This window comes from Epinephelus fuscoguttatus, linkage group LG2 (genome assembly GCF_011397635.1).
Source record: "Epinephelus fuscoguttatus linkage group LG2, E.fuscoguttatus.final_Chr_v1".
Taxonomy (NCBI): domain Eukaryota; kingdom Metazoa; phylum Chordata; class Actinopteri; order Perciformes; family Serranidae; genus Epinephelus; species Epinephelus fuscoguttatus.
Window position 1 is genome coordinate 22,059,139 of NC_064753.1, and position 14,005 is coordinate 22,073,143.

At 39.2% G+C, this 14,005-nt stretch overlaps 2 protein-coding genes across 3 annotated transcripts; both read right to left on the bottom strand.

The window, feature by feature from the left end:
* Window positions 1-838: 838 nt before the first annotated feature.
* Window positions 839-5,839, bottom strand: LOC125903031 (dynein regulatory complex subunit 4-like). The gene is made up of 11 exons (XM_049599625.1): window positions 5,685-5,839; window positions 5,208-5,303; window positions 3,377-3,574; window positions 3,013-3,213; window positions 2,837-2,891; window positions 2,547-2,752; window positions 2,010-2,165; window positions 1,770-1,850; window positions 1,410-1,619; window positions 1,256-1,321; window positions 839-1,147 (listed from the first exon to the last, which is right to left on the bottom strand). Exons 1-11 carry the CDS (start codon window positions 5,685-5,687, stop codon window positions 1,058-1,060), a joined length of 1,362 nt encoding a protein of 453 aa, XP_049455582.1. The 5' UTR covers window positions 5,688-5,839; the 3' UTR covers window positions 839-1,057.
* A 2,161-nt stretch (window positions 5,840-8,000) lies between these two features.
* LOC125880083 (transcription factor E2F4-like) lies at window positions 8,001-13,623 on the bottom strand. 2 transcript variants are annotated; one of them, XM_049562352.1, is made up of 10 exons: window positions 13,390-13,623; window positions 12,772-12,934; window positions 12,021-12,130; window positions 11,757-11,912; window positions 11,539-11,582; window positions 11,321-11,385; window positions 10,920-11,223; window positions 8,496-8,543; window positions 8,338-8,382; window positions 8,001-8,233 (listed from the first exon to the last, which is right to left on the bottom strand). In XM_049562352.1, the coding sequence occupies exons 2-10, from the start codon at window positions 12,928-12,930 to the stop codon at window positions 8,118-8,120; spliced, it is 1,047 nt and encodes a 348-aa protein (XP_049418309.1). In that variant the 5' UTR covers window positions 12,931-12,934; window positions 13,390-13,623; the 3' UTR covers window positions 8,001-8,117. The 2 variants fall into 2 exon arrangements, with proteins under 2 accessions (XP_049418309.1, XP_049418298.1); XM_049562341.1 differs by having other exon boundaries at window positions 12,772-12,931; window positions 13,390-13,622.
* Between the last annotated feature and the right edge of the window lie 382 nt (window positions 13,624-14,005).

Sequence of the window (14,005 nt, forward strand, 5' to 3'; positions counted from 1 at the left end):
GTTTGGGTGTACATAATCCCTTAAAATAAGTTGTCTCTCAGTCTTTAAGGTCACCTCCTGTATTTGGGTGTACAATATATTCCTTTATGTGTTCCCAGTATTTTGGGCCATCATACAGGAAGGTCACAACACTCAGCTAGGTGCTCAAACAAGGTGAAAATCTGGATCATGTTAATCACACCCAGGTTATCTATCCCATTCTCTCTAACTGTCCCATGTCTCCCACTGACTGATTCCCCATTGAGCCGTCTCTCAGCTGGGACTCATCTTGTGACTCTGGGTTTGTTGGGGGTGTAGTCTTACTGACGGGGCCGGCCCAGCAGAGACTGTGCAGGCTGTCAGTGTTTAGACACATTTATCCCTCGGCCAGGCAGACTTACAATTGAGCCCTGTGCAAGGGCACGGCAGCCGGCTCCCCTGAGTCAGACCACTGTCTGCAGGCCCTGAAACCCAAGAGGACTGAGTGAAAGGACCACCCCCTCCCTCCACTTGCTCGAGCTGTATGATACTGTGGCCTGCACAGGGACAATAACTTCCTCCTGTATTATTGATACCGCAGGGAACAGCGATCACTCAGTGCAGCAGGGCTCGATTCACCACAGGAATATTCAATGAGAAACTGGATCCACACCATACGTTCCTCCTCTCTCTGCTGGAAACTCGGGTATGGCAGAAATCAGCTGGTGAAACTAGCTGTTGAGATTTTAATAGTTGGTTTGAGTCCAACTTTTCACCACTATCTCTCAATGGAAATATAAAATGTTTAATACCTCAAATTATCAGTTGGTCTTTGCCATAATTTAATGAAATCAGAGCTTAAGACTTTATTTTACTTGCACAAAACCTTTATTTTTAAATTTTTTAATAGAAAAAAGCACAACACACATCACTCTCCAATACAATAATTCACATTAGGCATGTTTTATAAATAGTAGCATCCATGTTTAAATAACACAGTTTCTCAGCAACTGAATTGGTTTATCCATTAAATCTGAGGGGAACCTTTGTTTTGGGTAAAAATCCCAAGATCCAAGTCCTTTTCCCAGCGAGACTGTTCTCAAAGCGCTTTCTTTACACATAGTTCCTCCACGGGGACACCAAGAGCCCTTTGCTTTGCTTCATAGAACAGCAGCAAATCCTTCTGGGCCTGCCACATACACACAAGTATGAATATTATGACAAACAATTAATGAACATCATAATTAGTTAGATAAATACATGACAGTATTTTCAGGAAATAAAAAAAATTACCAACCTGCGAAATTAGAGCTTTTTTATACTGCAGGTTCCTGATGGTGTTATTACTGGAGTCAAGTTTTTCCTACAAGCAAAAACAAGTTTCTCTTATGACCTTGTACAAACAGCACGGCAACATGTGTAAAATACACACTACTTTAAAGAGAATTCACCTCAATTTTGTGAGTGACCCCATCAAAGGCAGTCTGCTCCATGTTGGAGGCAGAAAGCACCGAGGAGAGTTGAGCCTGCCTCTTCTCCAGAAGGTCTGTCAGGCCTTTCACCTTCCCTTCCAGCTGTGTGCTCTTCACACCTGCTTTATGCTGCACCTTTTGAATATTCTCTGTGAACGTCTCGTACAGCTCGTCCCTCTCCTGCTGAACCTGTGTGACATGTACACGCACACATATGAAAGGCAAATGCTAAACCATTGACATAAATGCCGACAAGTACACGACGCATCTGGCTCACATCCAAGGTGTACATGAAATCAAGCTAACATTTGAGCAACGTGACACAGTGCAAGCTTTTACCTTTCTGAATTTCTGCTCCAGGTCCTCACAATCCCGTTTCAAAACATCAACCTTCTTTTGTTTGGCGCTTTCTTTGTCATACTGTCAAGAACAGTGTCACAAAATGACCTTGTGCTGATATACAGTATGCTACATGTCAGTTACGAAGACACACACTATGCAAGGCACCAATCAAGGCAGAGGTAGCAACAAATATAAGTGCACAAAGTTGCAACAGTAAACTCAGTTAAAAAAAAATACCTTTTCAGGTCTGTAGAATCTCAATCTTTTCTCAATATCAGCGCTTTCCTTCTGGACTTTCCTGAGATGCTCTTCGAGACTTTCATTATCCTGCAAAGCACGAGCCCGCTTGTTTTCTTTCTCCTCTGTTATTTTCTTTATCTCTTCAATTTGTTTCTAAGAAAAGACAATGAAAACATGCCATGAGATAAAAAAACACATATCCGGATCAGAACTACTGTTGCAACAATTAATAAAATGACAGAAAAATAACTGTCAACAATTTTGGGGCATTGATGGAAATTACAAAAATTATCAAAGACTTTTCTATACATCATATTATTTTGAATAGAATAACAAATTGATTATAAATCAAAACATGCAATTCAAAAACATTACCATTTTCCCCACATTTTAGACTAAACACTGTATAAATTACATGAAAAAATAATTAACAGGCTCTTCAATGATGAAATGAATTACGAGTTGCAGGCCTAAAAATATCTGAAATTTTTTTGGTGTCAACCTAAGAAGAATGTTGAATGTGTGTACTTTTACCCTGTTTGAATCGTTCTTATCCAAATGCTGTTGCATGTGATTAACAGATTGTTCCCTGAGATCACTGAGAGCTTTGTTGTGCTCTTCTATAAGATTGTTGTTGTGGCTGTTCCAACGTAGCTCAAACTCCTTGATCCCATTTTTCCTCTGAATGTCCAGCTCTTGCTGCACCAACTCCATCTTCTTCTGATACTTGGCCTTAGTTTCTACTCAAATAGTGACACAAATCATGGGCCCGATTTAGTTTCTGACATTACTGGGTGTTAAATTCAACTCAGATTTTTTTTTACCTGCAAGCTGCTTCTCAAAGCTGTTCCTTCTTTTAATAATTTCTTCATTATGTTTCTGTAGAGATAACAACCAAACTGATGTTTGTAGCATTGACATTTACTTGTTGGAAATTATCATAGCAAAGCAAAACATTAAATACACAGATCTTTAAGTGTAGAATTAAAATACTACAAACCAGTTCATGCTCCTTGATGAGGTCTTCAATGTCGAGCTTCTCCGTGTTGACCACAATGGCCCTCATGTCCTTATGAAGCTCAGTTTCTAATTGTTCTTGTTCTTTCTGTACCACCTGAGTGGAGACTAAACCATCTGCTTTCAACTCAGAGATCATGTTGTGGTGTTCACATAGGAGGTGCTTCATCTTCTGCTTATACACCTAGTGAGGAAAAGACAATGTACAATATAACGTTCATTCTGCCATATCTGTCCATGGATAATCTCTGCTTAACAAATGACAAATTACTGCTAGTATCCGTGAAAAACAAACAAACATCTGTATATATACATATACATATATATATGTATATATGTAAAGTTACCTTGATTTCTACTTGGTGGCGCTCCTCATCCTCTTCTATGTCCTTTTCAACTTTTTTCAGTTCAGCTTTAAAATTCTCTAGTTCTCTGTCTGTAATCTCCCAAAAGGTGTGGATCTTGTCCCTCTCCAGCTGAAAGTAGTTTCTCTCCTCCCTCTCTCTGTCCAGCTCCTCTCGAAGACGCACAATGTGCTCTTCCATCTGAAATACAAAATTGAATTTTTGTGTGGGCATATCTGAGCCAGACAATGTCGACGACAATAAACCTTACTGCCTCATTTATCCTAACGGGGCACTCTAATCATTGTCCATGTCAAAGTCCTATTTAATGTTCACAGGGGGCACCACTCAGCCTGTGAAATCATAATGTCTTCTGTGGCTCTGGAGGAAAGTCTGAGAAAATAGCCCTGATTATGTCTTCAGGGCTATTTGAGCATGGGTTTAAAGAACACCAATTTATAAGAAAAGGGCTTCATTAAAAACTGGGGAGGTTGGGCTTGACAGGCATTTTAGCAGGTAGAGAGGGAAAGATTAGACAGTCAGGCAGTATCCAGTGTGTTGCCGTTTTTTTAACTTGTTGGCATGTGGTTGTATTTAGAGTAATCTTGGGTGTTTTGAAAGGTGCCTTTTATAAGTGAAGTGTGCAAAATTTAAGGGGATTTGGTGGCATCTAGCAGTGAAATGCAGATTGCAACCAGCTAAAAACTTCTACCGACCAGAATTCCTTCAGTGTTCCATGCTCAGAAGGTTTTTATCAGGAGCTGAATTATCCAAAGTGGTCACATCCTCTCCAGAACAAATGGACAAGGTGATTAGAACCACAATAACACTGAATAAAGCAGTTCCAGCACAAACCAGAGTATCTTCAATGTCTGAGAGACGGGCAGCTCGCCCACAACATGCTATTGTGTGCTAACTCCTTAATATGTGATTACCTTTTTCTGATCCAGACATTCAGGAGGACTTTACAGTGAGCCAAATCATCTGCAGAGGTCTTTTCCTTTCCAAAACAATCAAACCCAGTGATTTAAACCAGTAAAAACTCTGAATAAGGCAGTTTCATGTTAAAAATCATGTATTTCCAACGCAATTTGGCATGTCACTGCGGGTGGCTACACCAGCACACGCTAATGTGTGGTCACCTTTTTTCTCAGATAACATAAGATCCCAACGTTCAGGAGGTTTTCACCTGAGGCTGAATTATTCACAATGGTTTCTTCCTCTCCAAAACGATTTAAACCGCTAGAAACATGGAATAAAGAAGTTTAACATTACAAATGGCCCTATCTGGAGGTGGTGTTTGGTTCGACTGTTCTGGGCTACTGTAGAAACGTGATGGTGCAACATGGTTATCTCCATAAACAAAGACCCACTCCCTATGTAGATATAAACAGTTCCTTCTAAGTTAAGGAGAACACAACAATTCTTATCTGCAGAGGACTATACACTAGAAAACTTTTCATATTTTTATATTAATTCCATTTCTGCAAATATATCCCCATAAATCCTTCACACTGGCCTTTTAACTTAGATGCATTGTTATTATTATTATTATTATTATTATTATTACCACCATTATTAGACTTATTATTATTATTACTACTGTTTACACATATTAGGAAGTTAAAGTTAGGATATCTCTGCCTCTGCTGCATTGATTTTAACCACTTCTGTTTAAACTTTTCCTTTGGGATTTTCCAGTTACCTGGTGTTTACTGAAGCCCATTAATGTACAGATCATTGAGCAGGAAACTTTTCTTTCCTCCTGAGTCTGACATGAAACACCCAAGCATCACTCCACACTTCCAAAGACACACCACACTTCAGCTCTGACCTGCTCCTTGGACATCTCCTCCTTGGTGCGGCCATCTATCAGTACTGGTGTCCTTGCCTTTGCAGGCTTTTTACTTGAGTCTTTCTTTTTGGGTGGCTGTACAAAAGTCAACATAGTAGAAACAAGTTAAAACTACTTCATTCTAGCAACCTAGCATTTTTCTTTAACGTCATTATTGTGAGGAAGCAGCTATTATTTGTCTGTACCTCTCATAAATGTAATAGATAGATAGATAGATAGTACTTTATTGATCCCAAACTGGAGACGATAATGATAAAACACGAGACGCACAAACTGAGGAGACGAGTTGTCAAACTTAAAACACCAAATTCGTACACCAACCAACTGTTAGCTTCTAAATAACTACCTAAGCTATTAGCTAACGTTAAGCTAATAGCTAGCTAACAACTAACGTTAGCTATTTATTGTAGTCGGCTCATGGATGTAATGGTCTGATTCAAATAAAGCTTTGCTCACCATCGTATTCACTGTGCAGGCAACACGGAAAGACAGGCAATGTTTCAACCGTTTTGAGGAGCTAGCGTTAGCACAGCAGTTAGCACACTCAGTGTTGAACTCTGTCTCAAGTCAACAGTCTCAAACAAGCGTTGTCATAGTGACACAAGCACGCGGTCTTTACAATGTGAACGATTTTTTTTTTTTTACCTGGGATGGCAAAGACTTGACCCGCCCTTATCTCTCTCTGATTGGCTAGTACTCATGCCTTCAGAGGCTTGATTGGTTAGATTTACGCTGGGAATATCAGGCTAAGCCAATCAGAGGCAGAGTAAGGCAGAGTAGTCTCAGAGCCGTAGAATACAGCAATATTACTGTGTATGTATTATTATACATTTTACGACACTATATTTATTTGTCAGGTATATTGGTTTTCAGGTCACACTTTAAAGGGGAACACCACCCAAATTAAGAATCCCGGTATGTTATTTCCATAGCTTAGAAAAGTTCAATCAATATTTGTTAACATGAAAACCAAAAACCAGAGAAATAAGTCTTAAACATGTGATGTCATTGGGTATAAAGTCTGGAGCTTCACCAGAGAAAATAACTGGGAGCCTGATTTTATAAACCCATCAAAATTTTGCTTTCTTTTCTATACCCAGATGAGCTTTATTCTATTGTAATGTTCACAGTTCTGAAACAGAAAATGTACCCATCTACTCAGAACACTCCCCTGGGTGCTCTCAGTGTCATCTAGAACATCTTTACCAATTGATTGTCTACAGAGCAGCTCCACACTTAATACCCTGTGACAAAACAAAGCTGAGTTTTAGCACTCTAGTTTGTGGATTTGGGAGAGAGTTGTTAATGTTTACTTATATTTTTGGACTGTCTTGGACCATAGGAGTAACACATATGAATTTTGAAAATGGTGTTGTTCCCCTTTAAGGTTTATAACATATTAAAATGTAGTTGTAAGCAGTCGTAAATGTTCACTAATTTCTGTCAACAACTACAACTCTTCCTGGGGGCACAACAGACTGTGGTCGGCACCTGTAAGTGGAAGCTGGTGTATAAAAAGATAAGAATGAGACACAGTTGTAATAATGTATTTCTTCATAGAAAACCTTTGAGTTGCCGGCTAATACTGTCCAATAATAAACATTTTTAAATGGTCTTATGGCTGCAGACAACTATTATGGTGTATTATAAACCATTTATAATATTCTTTGCAGAACAAGTACTTTTCCATTATGTTTTAAGTACATTTTGCTGATCAATGCTTCTGATTCCTCCTATTCCACATGTACATTTAACCAGCTTTGAGCAACCAATTCACTAAAATGACGTTAAATTTAATTTTTAAATCAATGTAACTTTTGTTTTTGTACGAGACAAACACCCACTGGTTGTATGTGTACAGTGCCAGCACCCTGGGCTATTAGTAATGTTGTGTCACCTAAATATCTATGGCTGTGATACCCTGATTTATAGGGTATAGATTATTGCTTCTGATAAAATGAATAAATCATCATCTGTGCTACACTATTATAAATGGCTTGTTTTGTTAGGAGCTACAAAGACAGATGACATCAGGAAAAGGCGCTTTGATGGGCATAGACTGTAGGTTCAAAGACTTGTGTACAGAGAAACAATATATTTCAGACATGAATTAAATACCCAAACAGAAATACAATGACTTAATGTAGAGGTTTCCCAAAATACATAGATGACACATAAAGTTTTACTTCATTATTCCTGGAGGATTGTAAAACCTTTTCACATTTCATTGATTTTCATCTGCAGCAATTAACTTACACTGCAAAATTCACATGTACTATGTGATGTATGAATTTCATTTCACCTTATTGTTCTGTATTTGGGTACCTCACACCATCTAGAATACACATGTACAAGAGGTTGTTTTTTTTAGCTGGCTCCAAAGATGGTCCTGACTGAAATATCTCAGCACATACCGGATGGATTGTCTGAAATGTTGAAATGAATCATGATGCATCTTTTTTATTATATTGCAAGGCAGTGGTGAAAATGTATTAAGACATAAATGAATGTATGATTTGTCCACTGTCATGGTTTGAGAAGCATCAGTCCTTCCCACTTGGCATGCTTTATGCAAGGAGGCTCAGGGTGTCCAGGGGTAAAGATGAAGACCTTGGAGATGATCCAGACTCCCGTGATAGCCGTGGATGAGAAATGTTCTTGGCAGTAGCAACACATTGTTTGCCTTGTTAGCATTGTTAGGACAAGTTTTCCCCATTACAGGTTGTTTTAAGAATATTTGCTCCCCAGTATATGAATGAGATGGACGTGGTATTCAAAATCATTTGTTTATTATCTGTTGCAATCAAATACCTATTTAAAAACAGACAACTATGTACATTTCTGGAGTAAAATATTTACTTTTGAAGTCCTTAATGCAGGAGGTCACGGTCAAACATTGACCATTGGGACATCAAAGAGGTCACAGAGGCCTTCACTGTCGTCCAGATTGTAGGCATATTCATGTTCCGATGGGGGTGGAGACAGACGGACGAGCGGAGAAAAAACTGTAGAGTAAAGGTGAAGGCGTGATTAATACAAACATACTACAAATAATTTATGACAGATATAAACATAATTAATATGAAGTCATAAAATAAAGTTCACTTACCTTCAGAGGCAATAAGCTCTCTGATTCGATCTGCACTTATCATTTCTACAACATGAGGTAACACATAATTAATCATACATTTGTATACATTCAAATAAACTGACAAGAATTTAATGAACATAAATAATTCAGAGACACAAAAACAACACAGGCTCTACCTTTGGTTGGGCGTATTAGCTCCTGCAGTTGTTTTGATAAAGCTTGTGCTGGGGGGAAAATAGATTTTTAAATGTCAATGTAAAAGCCTGCAGCACTGAGAGAAACATGCAGGAGGCATGAACATATTATTGTGTAAGCATGCAAGAAAGAAACTGAAGACAAGGAAAGACACCGCAGAAACCACTGCGGTATATTAACGATAAACTGTTATCAGTCAGTGAAGGAAGAGCCTGACTTTTGTGTTATCTCTTCCACAGAGCTCAGATAAGAAGTAAAAGAGATATTAAAAAGCCAGTTTACCAGTAGTCAACTGACTCAAAGTAACACAGACATCCACGTCTCAAACGTATGCAACGGTGCCTCCTGATGCTTGCGTTTACAAATTTGACCACATTAACAAAGACCCTGTTTCTGCCTTGTTTAGAGAACAGGATCTTGACAAGAGTGGTAGTGAGCAACACAAAGCATTGTGGGACATGACTAGAGAGATTTAAATATGGCAGACTTTGACATATTTTCCTGGTCAAAAGCCAAATAATGGTAAGCCTGAGCGCAGCAGCACTGACAATAAAGCTGCTTGCTGTGTGAGGGACACAGAGAGACAGAGAGGGGAAGAGAAGGTTGAAATTAGATTATTGCACATCTCTGCAAGTTATTAATAAGTTACTCAGAACGCTGCTTTGTCACTTTCTGTTCTTGTTTTTTGTTTCTGTTGAAGAAGCGTGTCCTAAAGTATGGATGCTACCACCCAGAATATAATGACTTCATTTCCAATTCTCTATTATTATGCATCTTGTATGAGCCAAGCAGAAGTGGACCATTCTAAATCAGTCTGTGCAAACTGGCTCTGGAGTGTGTCTCCACATGTATGACCACTTGTGATCTCACTTCTCTGCTCTGTTTGCAAATAAACATGTGAATCATTTCTATTTGCAAAGATCAAATGTGTTGTTTTAACCAATGGGAGGTTAGTCATGTTATGCACACACATTTAAAGCCTTTATTATTTAAAATGAATAAATTAAATCATATTAAATTATAGAGCTGCTTGTGGCGTATTGATTTGCAGCCCCTCCCTGCCTTGCTCTCTGTCAGTTTAACATGAGATAAGCACTACCAGGAGACAACTGCTGTGGGAGCATGTGCTCCATGCTGGGGACAGTTGTTAAGACTACCCCTTGGCCACACGTACGCACGCACGCACGCAGTGACAGGGCTAACTTTTAATATCACATGACCAATGTTGCCTAAAGCCAAGTTCAGACCAAAGATTCAGGATGAGACGAAACTGGTTTAGAACATTTCAGAGAAAAGTTGCAGCGGTGTAAACTGGTTGTCTGAGCTCGACTCAAACTGACCAATGGTGTCAACTGCAACGCCGCTGGTCAAATCGCCAGCGACTGGTTTTAGCTACAAATTATATTCAGCCACAAAATAATCCTGAAAAACTGGAAATCAAAACAGAGGTACAGAGAGTTGTTGCATAGAGATGATACTCCGTCTAGTTTTCTAGTTGCATTGGTGTGAACCGGCAGGTTTTTAGAACATTACAGAATGGCGCATTGCAAGTAGTTGCATGTTTCAACTCGTCATGTTGCAAATCTTTGGTCTGAACTGGGCTTAACTGTTATTAACGGGTTTAACGACAAAGTTGAGCAGATTCAATGTTGGTGTGAGTTTGTTAAGACCAGTTAACAGCTGCTGCTTTGTGAACTCACATTAACCAGGCAGACAGTGAACTGACCATTCACCGCAAGAGGAGTGGCACCAGAGACAGTGCTTCAACTCTTCATCGGTGCAACTGCATTAATGAAAGTTTTCTTTTCCAGTTGGGTGTCAGATAAGCAAAGACGTGAGCTGAGTAGGCAGTCCTTCACTGTGGCTAAGGACACATTAGTGTACACACACAGAATTTGGCCACATGCTGCCCAGACCACCTCTGAATGTGCTCTGAGCGACAGGATCTCAAAACACACTGACGACTCATTTGGTACATTTACACCTGTACTTTGAGCTGTCCACTTGTGATCCGATCACCATGGACGCATGTTAATACCCTGTGTAAATGTACCAGCCAAAGTCTAAAACCTACAAGATTTCCTGTATATTATTTTAGTTCAGTTTCGTAAGTACACAGTATTGTTTCAGCAGGTTTTCATTTTTTACTTAAGTCTAGCTATTTTTACGTCAGTTAACTTAAATGTTTCTTTACACCTAATTTTAGTTTAGTTTTAGTCAACTACAATAACCTTGGTCAAGTAGTACACCTGATAAATGTCTTAAACAAATTATTTTAAACTTCATATTAATTTCCCATTTTTAAAATCAATCTGTCAAGGGGTTGAGTATCAAGCTAAAACTGAATTTAGGATTCTATTTCAACAAAAACACACTTCAGAAAGCGTTCAAACTAAAACACTCACATTTAGATGAATCTGGTCTGTTTTTTAATGACGATGACTGAAGGTGCTGCATGTCCTCCATGGCCGACATTGTAGATTTGGTGCCATGTCCGGGATCAGCTGAAACCTGACAAGGTGCGATACTGCTTCCCGTCTCATCTAAAGTGGGTATGACTGGTTTGGCGTTCCGTAAAAGTTCTTCAGGCGGTGGGACAGGCAGTACGACAGGAACAGAGCTGACAGAGAGTTTGTTAAGAAGTACGACATCAATCGGTCCATTAATACTTTTTAGATGGATCTGGTACTTTGCTGGGCTGTCCTGAACCTGAAAGAAAGATGTATTCACACACAAAATCATCCCATCTGAATTAATGAAAGCAGAAAAGAAAAACGGCAGTGGGTTCCAGTGATGCAGAACTTACAGCTTTGGGAATGGGAACATCTAGCTGTGTGCCAGGCGGTGCTCGTACTGCCAAGAGAGTATGGCCTGGAGGGAGAAGAGAGTGAAAATTCTTTCAGATGACAATAATGTAGTCTGTTCTTTATATATTAAAAGTAAAAATAAATGCTTGTGGTTCTTTTTGCTTTTATATTGAACCAACTATGCTGTAACAGAAAGTGCAGAATAACTGTAACTTACCACTGAAGCAGTTGCAGATGTCATCATGATTCACATAGGTCAGAGTTAATGTGAGTTAAGGTTCAACTTGAAATACCACATTTAATCTGCTTAAAATAATGTCTGACATCTCATTTTCAGTTTACATTTCACTGTTAAAGCAGGAAGAGTGAAACATTTCCAACAAGCACATACAGTATATTTCTGCGCACTTTGCTGTGGCTTTGTAAAAAGGATATTCACTACAGTCCTCCCTTGTGTTCCTGATGCTCTGTTCTACCCAGAATCTCTGCTGGTCCAACATACACTCCTTCTGCTCCAAGTCTTTCAGCTCAGCCCTCAACTCCATCACTCTGTTGGTTAACATGTGTGCAGTTTCTCCTGGCACCGCACCCCTTATTTAGAAAAAGATATGCATTATATTGTAAAACATATTTTGTACCACACTCCTGACACACATGCATATTGAAATGTGTACACACAAAGCAGGGTTGGAAACTTACTTCCACTTCACAACGCTCTTGGAGATTTTCACAATGAGACCAACGCCCTCCAGCACATTTGTGATGTCATAGATTCGCCTTTTCTGTGCGACAGCCAGGAGCTTGACAGCCTGAAAAAACACAAAAAAAGAAGCCCATTGAGCCTCCTCATCCTCATCCTATGGGGTTTTGTTTCATAAATGTCCACAGAGTCTATGATCTGGGTGTCTCAGCCAACTGTACCAGAACACTCAGACATCACTTCCAGACAATACTAAAGGGATAGCTCAAGTTTTCTAAGTGGGGTTGTTTGTGGTATTTGTCAATTGTCAGCTTATTACTTTCACTTTTCAGCTGCTTCAGAAAAATCATTATTTTATGTCCCTCTGCTGTTCATTTTTATCTCTTTCAGGTCTCTGTGGTAATTTTGAAACTCCCCCTGGTTGGTGCTTGTTAAATTGGGTAACATGGGTAATATTATTCCTCAGTGTGCACTGTGGGCATTGGCAAAACATAAAAATTTTAAGTTACATTTAACCATTATTTGGAAGGTATTCTGTAGGTTTGACTGTATGTGTATATATTTTCTGTTTTATGATTCCTAGTAAATACATTCATTGGGTATGTGTGTGCACTCCTGGACCAGAACAGCTATATTACATTCAACAGTTTAAAAGAAATATTAAAGTGTCATCTTATTAAATATTCCAATATGATGAAACATCTCCAGTGATGGGATCAATGTTTGTTATACTGGTGTCAGGTCACTCACGTCTTTGAGGTCCAGCACACCGCCATCAGCTTCTTGTAACAAGACCAGAAACTTCGTGGCGAGCATATGAAGGCTCCTCATACTCCTCTGGTATTTGGGGATCTGGTCTGGGGTGGCAGTCTCTTCATCTGCACTGTGTGGGCTACCTTCAGGATCCATTCTGCTGGACGTGAGAGGAAAACAAATGAACTCGGGAGCGTCCCTGAGCTGTGCCATTTGAATCAGCTGCACAGAGCCCGCTCCACACAACCGGAAACACCTTTACTTCGAAATAAAATCTTGTCAGGGTTTCCCTATGAGCCCTCGTTTGTAGGTTAATGTGGAGTTAATTAGATATTGTGAAAGGCACACTTTGGGGAATTCAAACTTTGTCATGTAGTTTGCGTCTCTTCGTATACCACTGTTCGTTTCTCTATAGCGCAAAATTATTTTGAAAGGTTTCTTCCGGAAACACTAAAACGTGTATATTCTCATCCGTGTGTAGTTAGTTATTTTTCCTTTCACTTGTTAATAACTTTTAGATTTTCGACGGGACGCTAATACAAACAAACATGCTGTCCACATAACTTAAGAAAACGAGAGGGAGAGAAGAGAGAAGACGAGATAAAGTGTTTTTACCTTGGTGTTTTCGGGAACAACGGTACAAACAGTCGCTACCGACGATACTAAGCTAACGTTTGCAGTTCAGACGACGACAACCAACGATATTTTAACTCGAGATATAAGTTTTGGCGAGCAGAAACATTTATCCACAGTTTATTCTAAATCTAGAGCCGAATGTTTATAGCAGCGCCCCAACTTCGCTCATAGCCCACCCCCACTGTAGTGGAGTAAGGGGCGCGTATTTTTTCCGGTAGCTGTGTGTGCCTGCCTTCAAAATAAAAGTCCAATTTGGCACGACCACAATAAAACCCTTTCTTGTTAAAGTGATACCAAAAGTTTAAAGGGCACTTTTAAAGAGATATTATCGGAATGTTTTTCCTTTCTTTCTTGATTAAAAAAAAAAAAACATGTATTCCATCTACATTGAACTTTAAAACTAGTTCAATAACATTGTTCAATAAACATGCAATTTATGGTTCAGTGTGTGAGCTTTAGGGGGATACATTGGCAGAAATGAAATATAATAAAATAAGTATGTTTCTTTAGTGTATACTCTTTGTGTTTTTAGTCCCATAGAATGAGCTATTTATGTCTTCATTGGGAGCAGGTACTTGTTTGCCAAGTTGCACAG

Excerpts from the sequence above, each read along its gene's own strand:
- LOC125903031 (XM_049599625.1), bottom strand. Across the intron at positions 2,166-2,546 it reads ATAAGAACGATTCAAACAGG|AAACAAATTGAAGAGATAAA; the intron begins GTAAAAGTACAC and ends GTCTTTTCTTAG. Across the intron at positions 1,148-1,255 it reads AAAAAGCTCTAATTTCGCAG|GCCCAGAAGGATTTGCTGCT; the intron begins GTTGGTAATTTT and ends TGTATGTGGCAG.
- LOC125880083 (XM_049562352.1), bottom strand. The coding sequence starts at position 12,930 with ATGGATCCTGAAGGTAGCCCACACAGTGCAGATGAAGAGACTGCCACC. Across the intron at positions 11,583-11,756 it reads ACAAGGGAGGACTGTAGTGA|TCTGACCTATGTGAATCATG; the intron begins ATATCCTTTTTA and ends ACTCACATTAAC. Across the intron at positions 11,386-11,538 it reads CATCTGCAACTGCTTCAGTG|GCCATACTCTCTTGGCAGTA; the intron begins GTAAGTTACAGT and ends TTCTCCCTCCAG.